This window comes from Pangasianodon hypophthalmus, chromosome 14 (genome assembly GCF_027358585.1).
Source record: "Pangasianodon hypophthalmus isolate fPanHyp1 chromosome 14, fPanHyp1.pri, whole genome shotgun sequence".
Lineage (NCBI taxonomy): Eukaryota > Metazoa > Chordata > Actinopteri > Siluriformes > Pangasiidae > Pangasianodon > Pangasianodon hypophthalmus.
The window spans coordinates 18,119,622-18,133,916 of NC_069723.1; the positions used below are offsets into that span (position 1 = coordinate 18,119,622).

The window sequence follows — 14,295 nt, forward strand, 5'->3', positions numbered from 1 at the left end:
GATGTACATGTAAACGTAGCCACTGTATCACTGTCTCATGTCATGTGTTAAAGTGAACTGAGTTGTAAGCAGGACTCACTTTTGGATTGATCATGAAAATTATGCAAATGGCTTCCAGACCTCAAGTCTATAGCACACCCCAATACACTCATCACATGATAATGCTCCATTTATTTAATTATTTTCTCCTTCACCTGGATTTTTATACAGTATTGTGAAAAAAATATGTCTACAAATGTGGTCCTTTCCTGGAACTGTAAAGCACTGCAGTATTAGGTGTGTGTTCGACTCTGGATCTGATCATAGTTGATTTTACGTGTGTGAGATTCTGGGACTGACCGTGGCTGCAGGAATTACAAACGCCAGGCTGAAGAGCATGAGGAATGGTACGACCTCCTTGGTGGGATCGATGTACGGCATGCTCAGGCTCCGGTCATTGCAGCTGTAGCCCGAATGCACAGGCTTGAAAATGTCTGTCAGCTCCAAAAAGTACAGACTGACCACTGAGGAGGCCAGGATCGGGAGCTGCAGATACAGAGAAGAGCGAGGGTTATTACAGTCAACTGCAAATAAAATGAAGATAATGATGATGATAAGATAATAATGATTGTCATTAAAGTGAACATAAATATATTATTTTTATTTAATATTATATATTTATATATTTGCTATTAATATTGTGATATATTGAATCTATAAAATCGTGATAGACTTGTCTGAGAGTATCATGGGTATAAGCAGCATAATCACTGGATTGCTAATTATGTTATGAAGTGATGTCTGATTCATCCATTTTTCAGAGCTGGCACATACCAGTCACCAGGTTGGCACCATGACACCATGGACACAATGTTTATAATGTTTACATATAAAATACATTTTTATTACATTCTATATTATGATATTTAAATATATAGCTGCAGCATGCTCTAGTTAAGCCTTCGTTCCTATGCTTTCTTTACAATTAAGCCTACAAATGGTGATAAAAGAACCCCAACATGAAACCATGTTGTTTCCTGTGTAGCTGTATGGCCACACACAAGTCCCAAAATGAAACCAGGTTCTTTCCTGTATAGCTACACACAAGTCTTATATTTTCACTGCAAAAAATTACATCTTGGCACGTAATAATGTCTTGAAATGTATCTAGTATTTCTTATTATAAGATTACAGTAAACCATATGCAAGATTATTAAACCTATTTCTAGACATTTTTTACTCATTTCAGGATTTAAATTTTCTTATTATATTGGCAGATAATTTTGCTTCTTTCTAGAAATAAATGCTTAAAACTATCTGCCAACAGAACAAGACAATTTCAAGCTTAAAATGAATAAAAGTATCTAGAAATAGGTTTAATAATCATATATTGGTTTGGTGTCATTTCATAACAAGAAATTCTAGATACATTCGACTATATTCAGGATTTTTCCTCTTGCTAAGATGTCATTTTTTGCAGTGTGTACAATTACAGCTGAAATTTGCTGAAGCTCCGAAGAGATCGCATTGTGAGACGCTTGCAAATGTCCACAGGAGCCTTGCTAGCGTTAAATCAACTCCTGCTGTGATCTTTTTATGTCTGAGAAGAGAGCGAAAATCTCTTTTGAAACAAAGCTATAGATCGGAAGCAGCCAAAGCCCTCACAGGCAAAATATTTGAAAGGAAGTGAATCAACCAAGCACCATTGCTAGACTGAGAAACAGCATCTGATCAATATTTTATCAAATCTATAAGACAGATTCACACAGGACTAGCAAATCATCAAAGCTTATACATAATATACAGACAGCTGACAAATGATGGAAAAAACCAACATTAAGTGTGTTAGTAAGGTTTTGAGCCACTACAAGCCACAAAAACAGCTTCAGTGCTCAATTCTACAAGGGATAAACACCATTCTTCCAAAGAGTATTCCCTAAATTGGTGTTTTGATGATGGTGGTGAAGAGTGCTATCTAACACATCACTCTAAAATCTATCATAGATGTTCAACGGTTGAGATCTGGTGTGTGCGAAGGTCACAGGAAACGATTTACATTATTTTATTGTCTTCGAACCATTCATTGAGCCATTGTACCATGTAGATTGGGGCGGGGTCATCCTGGAGGAGACCACTCCCATCAGGAGGATAAAAGTGATCAGTCAGAAGAACTGCAGTATTGATTTGCAGCGACTGTTCCCTTTAAGGGAGCACGTGCACCCAAACCATGGCAGCAAAATACACGAATGCACCGCACAACTTAACAAAGCCAACTTAACTGTAATTATTTTTTATATGTATGATTAGCTTGGAAAAATGGTTCATTTACATAAACTGCCAAATTTGACCAATAACGACTCATTACAGCTATTTATCACATCCAGCTGCCTATTCAACAGAATATACGTGTCTCGTCCATAAATAAATGGTTCATTTTTATTTATTTTTAAGCAATTTTAATGTTTTCCCAACAAATTCCATTTGTCAACTGAAGTATTTTACCTTAAAGTGCATATCATAATTTCTTGTGCTGCTTGAAAAAAAAAAACTTTCACTCCTAATATGTTTAGATTTTAGAGCCTTTGTCTGACTCATTTAGAAAGTACTAGAACTTAACAGCTTCCTGAAGTAACTGAGATGTGCCCTGAAGCTGCTTCACTCCAACTTAAGGTCAGATGTGTGAATAAGACAACACATGGCAAGTTGAAAATTAACTTGTCTTGGCAGAACTTCTCTTGGGTGCTGATTTAAAAGATTACAGAATTAACATCATATTCCTGAGCAGAAAATATATACACTGTATAAATATTATATACAGTATCAGAATACAATATGTAATACGAGTTTTTAAGCTTTACTTGAAAATGTTGCCTAGTAATGAGTTGTTATACAAATACAATAGGTACCAAGAGCCAAAGACATTCCACAAATTGAATAAAATGTAGAGCAACTATGAAACATGAAACCCACTTCAAAGTAGCTTCCACAGCATTTACTCCATGTCAGCATTTGAAGGTCAAAACAATCTGATGTCAGAAAGCGCTACTCATCATCAAACTCGTCTCATCTCATTTTGTCTTATCTAAACTGTCAACAAGACATTGATTTTTTTTCACAAATCATTTTTTTCCTTCTCTCCATCCGGTAGCTTTTTGCTTAGCGGCTCCCATCAAAATCGTTCACAAACTACATTGTTTGATAAAAATCACTAGAGATTGCCTTGTTTTTCATGCCATACACTATGGTTTTATTATGGCGCTTTAGGGTAAGCAGGTTTCTTACTTACTTAACTATGACACTACCACAGTTTTACTGTAGTGGCTGATGGTAACTATGGCAACACTCTTGACCATGACAATTACTGTGGTACTTCGATTAACTATTATGTCAGTAATATTAAAAGGTAAAAATACATACCGTGGTAACTAAAAAGAACATCAACAAAAAAGTGTTTTTGTACAGCTTTGCTCAGCACTCTGTGAGGAATTACAGTGTAAGTATTGTACATTCCAGTCCTCATTTTTGAAGTCAATGACCTGTTCACTCTCAGGCCCAGATTTTCTATCAAGTTTTAGTAAAGCAAATTTATTTTTCAAATATTTTACAAATGTTCTGAATATGAGACGATAAAATGTACACATCTGTTCTAATACTTTATTATCATGGCTTTATATCTTTATAACATGTGTATTACCCATAATGCATTCAAATAACAAAATAACCAAGATAAATAAAGCTATTTCACTCCCTAATTAACTGAATAATTGTGATCGTTAGTTTCACTATTAAGATAAAATATTGTGTTTTATTATTTTAGCCATTGTCACGCATCACTGCTTACCAATAATCATACCTAACACTAGGGCTGTTGGTCTCGAGTCTGGTCTCGAGATGTTTTCTGTATTGACTTGGACTTGTCTCAGACTGATTGGCATTTGTATTTGGACTTGTTTCGGTCTTGGGCATTGATGTCACTAAATATGGTCTTGGTCTCAACCAAATGAAAGTGGCTTGCATGTGCCCAATAAAACTACTAGTGGCAACCCAATTATATGCCTACATCTATTTCCAGAATGATTCAGCAGGATTCTAGGTAATTCGCAAGAAAATTAGCAAATTTGGTCTGGCATATATGAAAGTGAAATAAAGCCTTGGTCTCAAAGGTATTTGATAGTTTTCGGTATTGATCTTGACTCTGTCTTGCTTTCATTTGGACTCGATCTTGACTTGGCGGTCTTGACTATAGCCCTACCTTACACATGACCTACCCTACACCCTACCCCAGGCCTTAATACCCCACATATTAACTTACCCCTAACATTAACACATTACACATGACCCACCCTACACCCTACCCCAGGCCTTATTACCCCACATAATAACTTACCCCTAACATTTACACCTTACACATGACCTACCCTACACCCTACCCCAGGCCTTATTACCCCACATATTAATTTACCCCTAACATTAACACCTTACACATGACCTACCCTACACCCTACCCCAGGCCTTAATACCCCACATATTAACTTACCCCTAACATTAACACATTACACATGACCTACCCTACACCCTACCCCAGGCCTTATTACCCCACATAATAACTTACCCCTAACATTAACACATTACACATGACCTACCCTACACCCTACCCCAGGCCTTAATACTCCACGTATTAACATTTACACATTACACATGACCTACCCTAAACCCTACCCCAGGCCTTATTACCCCACATAATAACTTACCCCTAACATTAACACCTTACACATGACCTACCCTACACCCTACCCCAGGCCTTAATACCCCACATAATAACTTACCCCTAACATTTACACATTACACATGACCCACCCTACACCCTACCCCAGGCCTGAATACCCCACATATTAACTTACCCCTTACATTAACACCTTACACATGACCCACCCTACACCCTACCCCAGGCCTTATTACCCCACATAATAACTTACCCCTAACATTAACACCTTACACATGACCTACCCTACACCCTACCCCAGGCCTTATTACCCCACATAATAACTTACCCCTAACATTAACACATTACACATGACCTACCCTACACCCTACCCCAGGCCTTATTACCCCACATATTAATTTACCCCTAACATTAACACCTTACACATGACCTACCCTACACCCTACCCCAGGCCTTATTACCCCACATAATAACTTACCCCTAACATTAACACATTACACATGACCTACCCTACACCCTACCCCAGGCCTTATTACCCCACATAATAACTTACCCCTAACATTAACACCTTACACATGACCTACCCTACACCCTACCCCTGTCCTTAATACTCCACATATTAACATGTACACATTACACATGACCTACCCTAAACCCTACCCCAGGCCTTATTACCCCACATATTAACTTACCCCTAACATTTACACATTACACATGACCCACCCTACACCCTACCCCAGGCCTTAATACTCCACATATTAACTTACCCCTTACATTTACACCTTACACATGACCTACCCTTTACCCTACCCCAGGCCTGAATACCCCACATATTAATTTACCCCTAACATTAACACCTTACACATGACCTACCCTACACCCTACCCCAGGCCTGAATACCCCACATATTAACTTACCCCTAACATTTACACCTTACACATGACCCACCCTACACCCTACCCCAGGCCTTATTACCCCACATATTAACTTACCCCTTACATTTACACCTTACACATGACCTACCCTTTACCCTACCCCAGGCCTTATTACCCCACATATTAACTTACCCCTAACATTAACACCTTACACATGACCTACCCTTTACCCTACCCCAGGCCTTATTACCCCACATAATAACTTACCCCTAACATTAACACCTTACACATGACCTACCCTTTACCCTACCCCAGGCCTTATTACCCCACATAATAACTTACCCCTAACATTAACACCTTACACATGACCTACCCTTTACCCTACCCCAGGCCTTATTACCCCACATAATAACTTACCCCTAACATTAACACCTTACACATGACCTACCCTTTACCCTACCCCAGGCCTTATTACCCCACATATTAACTTACCCCTAACATTAACACCTTACACATGACCTACCCTACACCCTACCCCAGGCCTTAATACCCCACATATTAACTTACCCCTAACATTAACACCTTACACATGACCCACCCTACACCCTACCCCAGGCCTTATTACCCCACATAATAACTTACCCCTAACATTTACACATTACACATGACCCACCCTACACCCTACCCCAGGCCTTATTACCCCACATATTAACTTACCCCTAACATTTACACCTTACACATGACCTACCCTACACCCTACCCCAGGCCTTAATACCCCACATATTAACTTACCCCTAACATTAACACCTTACAATGACCTACCCTACACCCTACCCCAGGCCTTAATACCCCACATATTAACTTACCCCTACACCCTATTCCCAGCATTTATACCTTACTCACATACCCCTACACCCATTTTTAACCTAAATACCCTACACGTAACCTACCTTTACACCTACCACTAACTGACACAATCTACATTTTGTGTCTGTCAGGCATATGTACAAAAACTGCATAAACTAACTCCATAGACTCCATAGGCTAACTTATGAGATCTATATAAAGTACATCGAGAATTTCATTCTAGGAGATCATATATAGACATGAGATTAGGCACAGTAAATAGATATGTAATGACAGTACAAGATTGTTGTCAGAACAAACAAACCAAACTGTAACCAGGTAACAGCATACACAAATTAGGACTGACTGTGGAAGGTAAGGGCAAGACTTACATCGAAGCATAGACCTGCATAGAAGAAACTGCATAAGAGAACCTAAGAGAAACTGAATCACAGATTTTCTAAGCTGTCTTTGAAATTAAATAAGATTGTTACAGGAATAAGAGGCACATTTAAGTGTTACAAATCACACCCTTAAAAGTGAGAAATTGTTTTAAATATAAGCAGGAGGAATAAAAATCTGTAGATTTCATAAACTGATGTTATATTTCAATTGGATTTTAAGTAGACCATGATTCCATTATACTCTGCAACCCATTTAGATATACTAAGTATGAAGAAAATCGAGTGAAGGAAATTACTTTATATGCATTATTGCTTCCGGTTGACTGTGCGATGTTGAAAAATTGCTCCACTCTCTTACCCCTGTGCTTCAAGAAACACGTGTGTGATGAGTGATACACACTTCTGACTCTGAAGTGAAGGTGACATGAGCAAGCTAAAAGAGAGTCCCTAGACTGCAGGGATATGACATGATCACAACTGAGAGAATCTCTCTTTAGGAAATAGATTTGTGAGTCTATGGTTAACAGACCATGAATGTTCTCTGGTCACTGACCAAAAGAAATGATTATGATCACCGTATAAGACCATTAGTCAGTGTGGCGTAAACGACAGAAATGAGCTTTGCAAGCTTTAGGCCACAATACTGTTTATCAAATGTGACTTCCAAGTGAATCCAGGAAAATTCCAGTGCTTTAAGTGGTTTATATACAGTATGATTCATCTTTATTGGTATTTTATTAATCTTTTATTGGTATTTCATTGGTGATAAAGGAAATTAAGAGAACAGTTCAGGTGAAATAAAAGTTACAGAATTTCCTCCTCACCCAACAGGCGGCCGATGAACCAAGCCATGTCTGGTGTCCAAGGTTTCCTTCTCTAGTTTGGTACTTAAGATGCTAGGCTAATGTAGCTAATGAGCAATGGAAGATTACAGCTGCCAGGTTAGTGTTGTGCAAACTGCACATTGAAATCATTACACACTCACCTGAAACTGCATCGGATTGGTAAATAATCGCAAAGGTCCCTTTTTACACCTGGTTGTTTTATGTGTCTGGAGTATTAGTGTACACCTTCATAGGGATTATCTGTATAAAAATGCACATTTTATTTCAAACAGATCCACTTCAGGATTCAGGAGAATGTTAACACAATAATCATTACCAGCTGCAAGGAGCAACACAGAAAGGTGGCCAGGTGACACAAGATGACTTTGCCATATTAATGCCATACAGAAATCAATGTATGTAAACAAGACACCACAGACCTGCTTGTGGTTTCTGACAACCATTGCAGAGCTAAAAACAACAGTAATGGCTATTTAAAAGGCAAATCACATCCTTTCTCAGCACACAGCTTGTTGAGCTTCAGACTCAGGGAGGATTGTATTTTGGAAGTGATTCAGATGATAATATAGATTCACTTAGATTGACTTATTCAGTTTCTTTACGAACTTCTTTCTGTTTATGTAAAAATGGTGCTACTGAGCTAAACAATGTATTCTGACTGATAAATTGGTAGCTACAAGCTTCTGTAGTAACACTCTACAATAACAGTACATGAATAATCATGCACTAATACCTGAATTAATACTCACTTAAATATGAACTACTGATGATTTAAGCCTAATCACGAACTAATGAAGAGCTAACCTTTACTACGCCGTGAGTCTTATGAATTCTTATGAATAATGACGACCTTAAGTACATGTTAGTACATGTTTTTTAGTTAATGTATTAATTAACACATAGGGGGAAACTAATTCAAACATGCTCTATAAGAAAGAATATGAATTAAATGTGCAAAATTTCAAATCGTTTATATAATCTGCCATATGCAGCTGCATACACAAACATCATTGGACGGTGCTGGATTACTTTCATAATTTACATGATCCTCATTACTGAACGTAGAAAGACACACTAATAATAAACACCAGCACACATTAATTCATACAACTCGCTTCGTAGTTAAGGTTAGCTCTTCATTAGTTTGTGATTAGTACATGTTTAACTCATCATTAGTTCATATTTAGGTAAGTATTAATTCAGGTATGATTATTCATGTACTCTTATTGTAAAGTGTTACCGCTTCAGTTATATATTAGCAACATTACTGTCCTAGCTACAGTAGAAAACTAAAAGAAGCAAACTTTGGACACCAATCTTACCATGGTTGATTGACTATATTTAATCTTAAGAAGGGAATTATAGATTTTATTTTTGGCTAAACTAATGTCTAGTTTTTCAGGTATATGAGCAGGTGACAGAATATAGCTTAGAAATATTACATCAGTCAAGTCCTGTGTCCTGGGTCTACCCCCATGCTGCAATAAAACGACCCATAAACCCTCTCATAATCATGATGATAAATCTGACAAGGGGCAGTAAATTCAGTAGACATGTTTTACGATTTATCTTCATATCATTGTCCCATAAATCTCTGTATTACTCCACTGTGCAGTCATGGATCATGCCCCAACACAGCACTCTCACATGGCCAGTTTAGACATGTATTAGATATGTTCCTGCTCACACCATGGATATTACAACCATAAAGCAAATTACAGATACGATCTAATCCTTGTTACCTTCTTATACTGAGAGAGGTTTTGTGTTGGTGTCTAAATGACTTGTGACCCCTGAGAGGACATAAACCACATGGCTGCTGTCCTGTGTTACAGATATGGAGGATATTTCTCATGAGCTTACTGTCCTACTTTCAGTCTTATGTGAACAAGAGAGGAGAAGACTGATGTGCTGTGTATGAAACAGTCGTTTTGCTTTATATAATGACACAAGGCCATGTTATTCCTCTTTAAAAGTTAACAGAAACTGGTATCAAGACAAGCAAAACTGCACCTAGGGCAGTGTTTACTGCAGTTTATGTGCAGAATAATTTCAAGCTTAGAGCAACTGAGCAAACATACAATGATGGCAAGTCACTTGACAACAGTTAAGATGGAAGTGCCTGATATAAGGTATAACATACCTGGGGCTGTGCTGTTATAGGAAAATAATCAACGACAGGGTAGTGTTATGCATCGTTACACTAAGAGGACTTATTGTTACCACTTCAGTGTTGATTATTATCCAATAACCGCATGTTCTGACGTATTTTATTCCTCTTATACCGAGGCATTATTAATGAATAACATGCCATACCTTTTATCAGTTTATAATTACATTTAATGTTGTGGAATGTCTACAAAATAAGATCTTGTTCCTGATATCACTTATAGCATCTTTATACACTTGTTCTCTCTCCAGCCACTATTTTCTCTCTTCTGAAGAACAGCTACAGAGAAACCACAAAATGCTCTGCCCTGAAGACTTTCCCATTGCAGGAAGCACACTGTCTGTGTGCTGACACTGGAGACTCCTTCCATAAATGTTAAATAAACTTCGCCTTTTCTTTTTAAATAACAGCACTTTTTTAAAAAATTTGTTTATTATTAGATTTAGGTTATTGTGAAGCATCCACCATACAAGTCCCTGTGAATAAGATGTTACTGTAGAAATAATGCATTAATATAAATCTGTGGTTTGAATTATAGCCAATACTACTGTCAGAGCTGCTCGTTATAGAAGATGAATTAACACCTTCTGACCAATAAGAATGAAGAATTCAACAACACTGTGGTATAAATTAGAATAATGCATATCCTTCTGCATTTTACAGCAAAATCCTGAATAAAGTTTTCCGTCATTTTAAAGTACACAGTGTTGACTCAGAGTAGATTTGATTTTACAGCTCTGAATTAACACCTACAGTGTTCGATTAACTCTGGATTGATTCTGGATTTCTGTATTAACACATACACAGTAATTAATTCTCAGCGGGGAATGAACATCTATAGCATTGAAGAAATCAGATAAGTATAAGTCTTGCTCTTGAATTAACATTTTACTCTTACACCTTAACACCTCCATGTTTAGATTACCTTATAGTGTTAAATTAACTCTTAATGTGCTGAGCCTATCCCAGGAATACTGGTCATGAGGCGGGAATACACCCAAGTTTGAGACGTCAGTCCACTGCAGACCCCAAGCACACACACTTTCACACCTATGGGCAATTTAGAGTAACCAATCTTCCTAGCTCATAGTTTTCGAACAGTAGGAGGAAACCACAGAACCCAGAGGAAACCCACGAGACAGTAACCTGAGCTCAGGATTGAACTGAGGACGCTGGAGCTTTGGGGTGGCAACCCGCTCCACCACCATTCTGCCCACACATTAACACCTTCAGATTTCAATTTTACATAGCAGAATCAACATCTAGCCTACAAATTATGTTGTGTGATGAGTTATCGTATATAATATTGAATGGTCTCTTAGAATCCTGAATGAACACTTACGTACAGTGGTTAAATTTTGTGTTGAATTAACAGTTACAGGTTTTCCTTTAAAGAGTTGTCACTCTGAATGTTGAATTAACAGTTAGAGGGCTGGATTAACACAATTATGTCTTGCAGTGATGAATTAATTTTTACACATTTAAAATGACGTTTTACAATGGCGAATTAACTTCTACAGTAATATTATCCAATAGATGAAAAATAAAGCTTAAAGCATTGAGCTAACTCTTGCAGTATTGAAGAAAACACCTAGAGGATTAAATTGCATTGTAAATTGGAGGTGAATTACACCTGCTGGGTTCATATAAATATTATTAAACTGAACAGACACCATTTTCATTCATTCATCTTCAGTAAGAGCTTTATCATGGTCAGGGTTGTGGTAGATTCTGAGCCAGTCCCGGAACACTGTGTGCGAGAGAGGATTACATCCTGGATGGAACCAGCCTACATACTGGCTAGTTCTTGGGAGGTGGGAGGAAACCAGAGAACCCAGATGAAACCCACGCAGGCACTGGGACAACATGACACGAACCAGTGCTTAAGATCGAACCGGGGACCGTGGAGCCCACCCATTAACCCCAGCTGGGATGAGTTTAATGAGAGTGCTGCATTAAGCTGAGTTAAACTGTATTGCTTGAACATTTATGGCTTTGAAATGATGTCTACACTAATGCATGTGGTAAATGAATGCACACATTGATTAATTAACACCTAGTGGGTTAAAATGAACCTTATGATGGTGAGTTAATGCCTACAGGGTTCTTGTAAACCTGACAGCACTGAATTAACACCTACAGCCGGACACACATGAATGCTGTAGGTGTGTTAATTCATCAGTGGGCAGTGTAATAGGTCCAGCGTGTCCCTGCAGGGTGTAATGTGTTTCTGCTGGAGCTGACTTACCTCCACAAAGTAGAAGCAGGGCAGCAGAGTGACGCTCTCTTTGCTCATGCTGGCTTTAAGTCTCTCTTTGGCCGACATGATGAAGTGCAGAGTGTCTCGTGTGGGTATATTTGTTAATGACTGGAATGATAAACTCCTCCTTGATGTGGATCGGTGCGTGTTTAGTCCTCCTTTAGTCCCCTATTAGTCCTGATTTAGTTGTCCAGCATGCTCAGGGTGGGAAAGACAGGAAGCAGAGCCACTGCAGCGCTGTGAACCCATGCAGCATCCTTTAATAAGCGCTAATGATCCTCCAGTCCTCAGCTCAGCGCACAGGCACCGAGACACGCACAGACGCTTCAGACTCCTCCACAGATTAACGCCGAGTGGAGACGAGAGAAGGTGACGAGCGGCGGTGACGTCAGAGGTGTGCCAAAAACCCACTTTCACGCCGAGTGCGCGCGCGCGCGCGTTCGTGTGTCATTCGCGGGCGCATGTATGCATGTGCGCGCGCCCGGGTCTGATTTGGAAAGGGGAGGGAGCGGGTGAAGGTTTGCGCGTGCGTGTGCGCGCGTGCGCGTACGTTGGGGTGCTCGCACGCGCGTGCCCGTGTGCTTGGGTGCATTTTGGGGGTGCATGTGTGGGGGTGCATGTCTGGCTTTCACACTAAATACTGCACAAATGTCTCGTCTTCCAAGACGACCTGAGCATCTGTGCTACAGGTGAATTTGTTTTTTTGCGTCCTGGTTAATGAATGAGTGTGAAGATTGGCATCTCACGTGACCCTGTGCAAGCCATTCAGAGTTCTTGAGCCCTCCTCATGTGCCTGGTGCTGCAGCTACTAGTTGGTCCTAAGGCACTGTTGAGTTAGTGACCCAAAGATTGAGTTCAAATCCCAGGAATGTCTTTAACAAGACCCTTAGCAAAACCTCTCAACTGCTCAGCTGTGTGCTGGACTAGATTGCACCTTACCAGCAAAGAGCCCTGTATTAACTGGGTAAATTGTGCAGCACAAACTTATTGGTAATTATTTTCTTCTTAGTACCTAGAACCTGTCAGGCATTTAAAATTTAGTTAAATTGTCGTAAGTACTTGATATAAATTAAGGGTTCTCAGCCTTCCACCAAGGTGGCGTGGCTCCCAGGTTCAATCCTGAGCTCAGGTTACTGTATGTGGAGTCTGTGTGCATGGTCTCCCGATGGATATTTGGGTTTCCTCCAGCGTCTGTGGTTCCGTCCCACCTTCCAGAAACACACATGTAGGTGGATTAGCTATGCTAAATTGCCCCAAAGTATGAATGAGTGTGTGAATGTGTGTGCATAGTGCTCTGTGAGGGTTCCACCTGAGACACAACTTTAAGGGGTCTAAATTGTCTAACAGAGTGTAATACTATGTGCCATTACATCTTAGAAAGCAGAATTTTGCACATACACTACTGCACATACAGATCCCTGGAGGACTTGTGGTTAGGCCACACCGCCGTGGCACAGGTTCAATTCCCGGCCAGGGAACCGACCCCAGCCACTGGGGTTGCATCACTCCCAGTGCCGGTCATAAGCCCAGATAAAATTGGGGAGGGTTGCGTCAGGAAGAGCATCTGGTGTAAAAGCTGTGCCAAATCAAATATATGGACCAATGAGCCACTGTAGTGACCCCTAAGGGGAGCAGCTGAAAAAAGAACAACTTATAATGCACATATCCATTTTTCTGTACATCATATCTTTGTATATATTCATTAATGCATTTACATATTGCACTTTTTAAAGTATTGTTCATATTTCTAATGTGCATATTAATCACTCTACCTGTATACCCACATCTATCTCACTGTTTGCTATTACACTTTGTGGTTAGATGCTAAACTGCAGTTCATGTAGTACTTGAACTTTGTGCAATGACAATGAAGTTAAAACTAATCTAATCATTATATATACATCAAAATATGCAATGCAGAATGTATGTTATTTCTGATTTGTTTACTCATATATTTATCTGTTCTTATAGGTCCTTCTGGATCTATAATTTACTTTTATGTGCTGTGCATTATGTGCTTACATACAGTACGATCACACTCATGCTGTGTAAGACTAAGTCACTTCTCTGTGGTAAAGGCTTCATTTATTCACCTACATACCCCCAGTGTTACCCCCAGCTGTTCTGTCTAGTTCATGTATACTGTGTGATTTTATGCACAGTTCTACATGTACATTACACTTGTTTCACTGG

General features: G+C 39.2%; 1 protein-coding gene across 1 annotated transcript in view; it reads right to left on the bottom strand.

Moving 5' to 3' along the window:
- Nucleotides 1-12,532, bottom strand: part of plppr4a (phospholipid phosphatase related 4a) — a 31,565-nt gene extending 19,033 nt beyond the window's left edge. Inside the window, exons 1-2 of the mRNA XM_026934718.3 lie at nucleotides 12,091-12,532; nucleotides 340-525 (exon numbers count right to left, since the gene is read on the bottom strand). Of these exons, the coding sequence (XP_026790519.3) occupies nucleotides 340-525; nucleotides 12,091-12,168 (264 nt within the window). The 5' untranslated portion in view covers nucleotides 12,169-12,532. The remainder of the gene's footprint in view (nucleotides 1-339; nucleotides 526-12,090) is intronic.
- Between the last annotated feature and the right edge of the window lie 1,763 nt (nucleotides 12,533-14,295).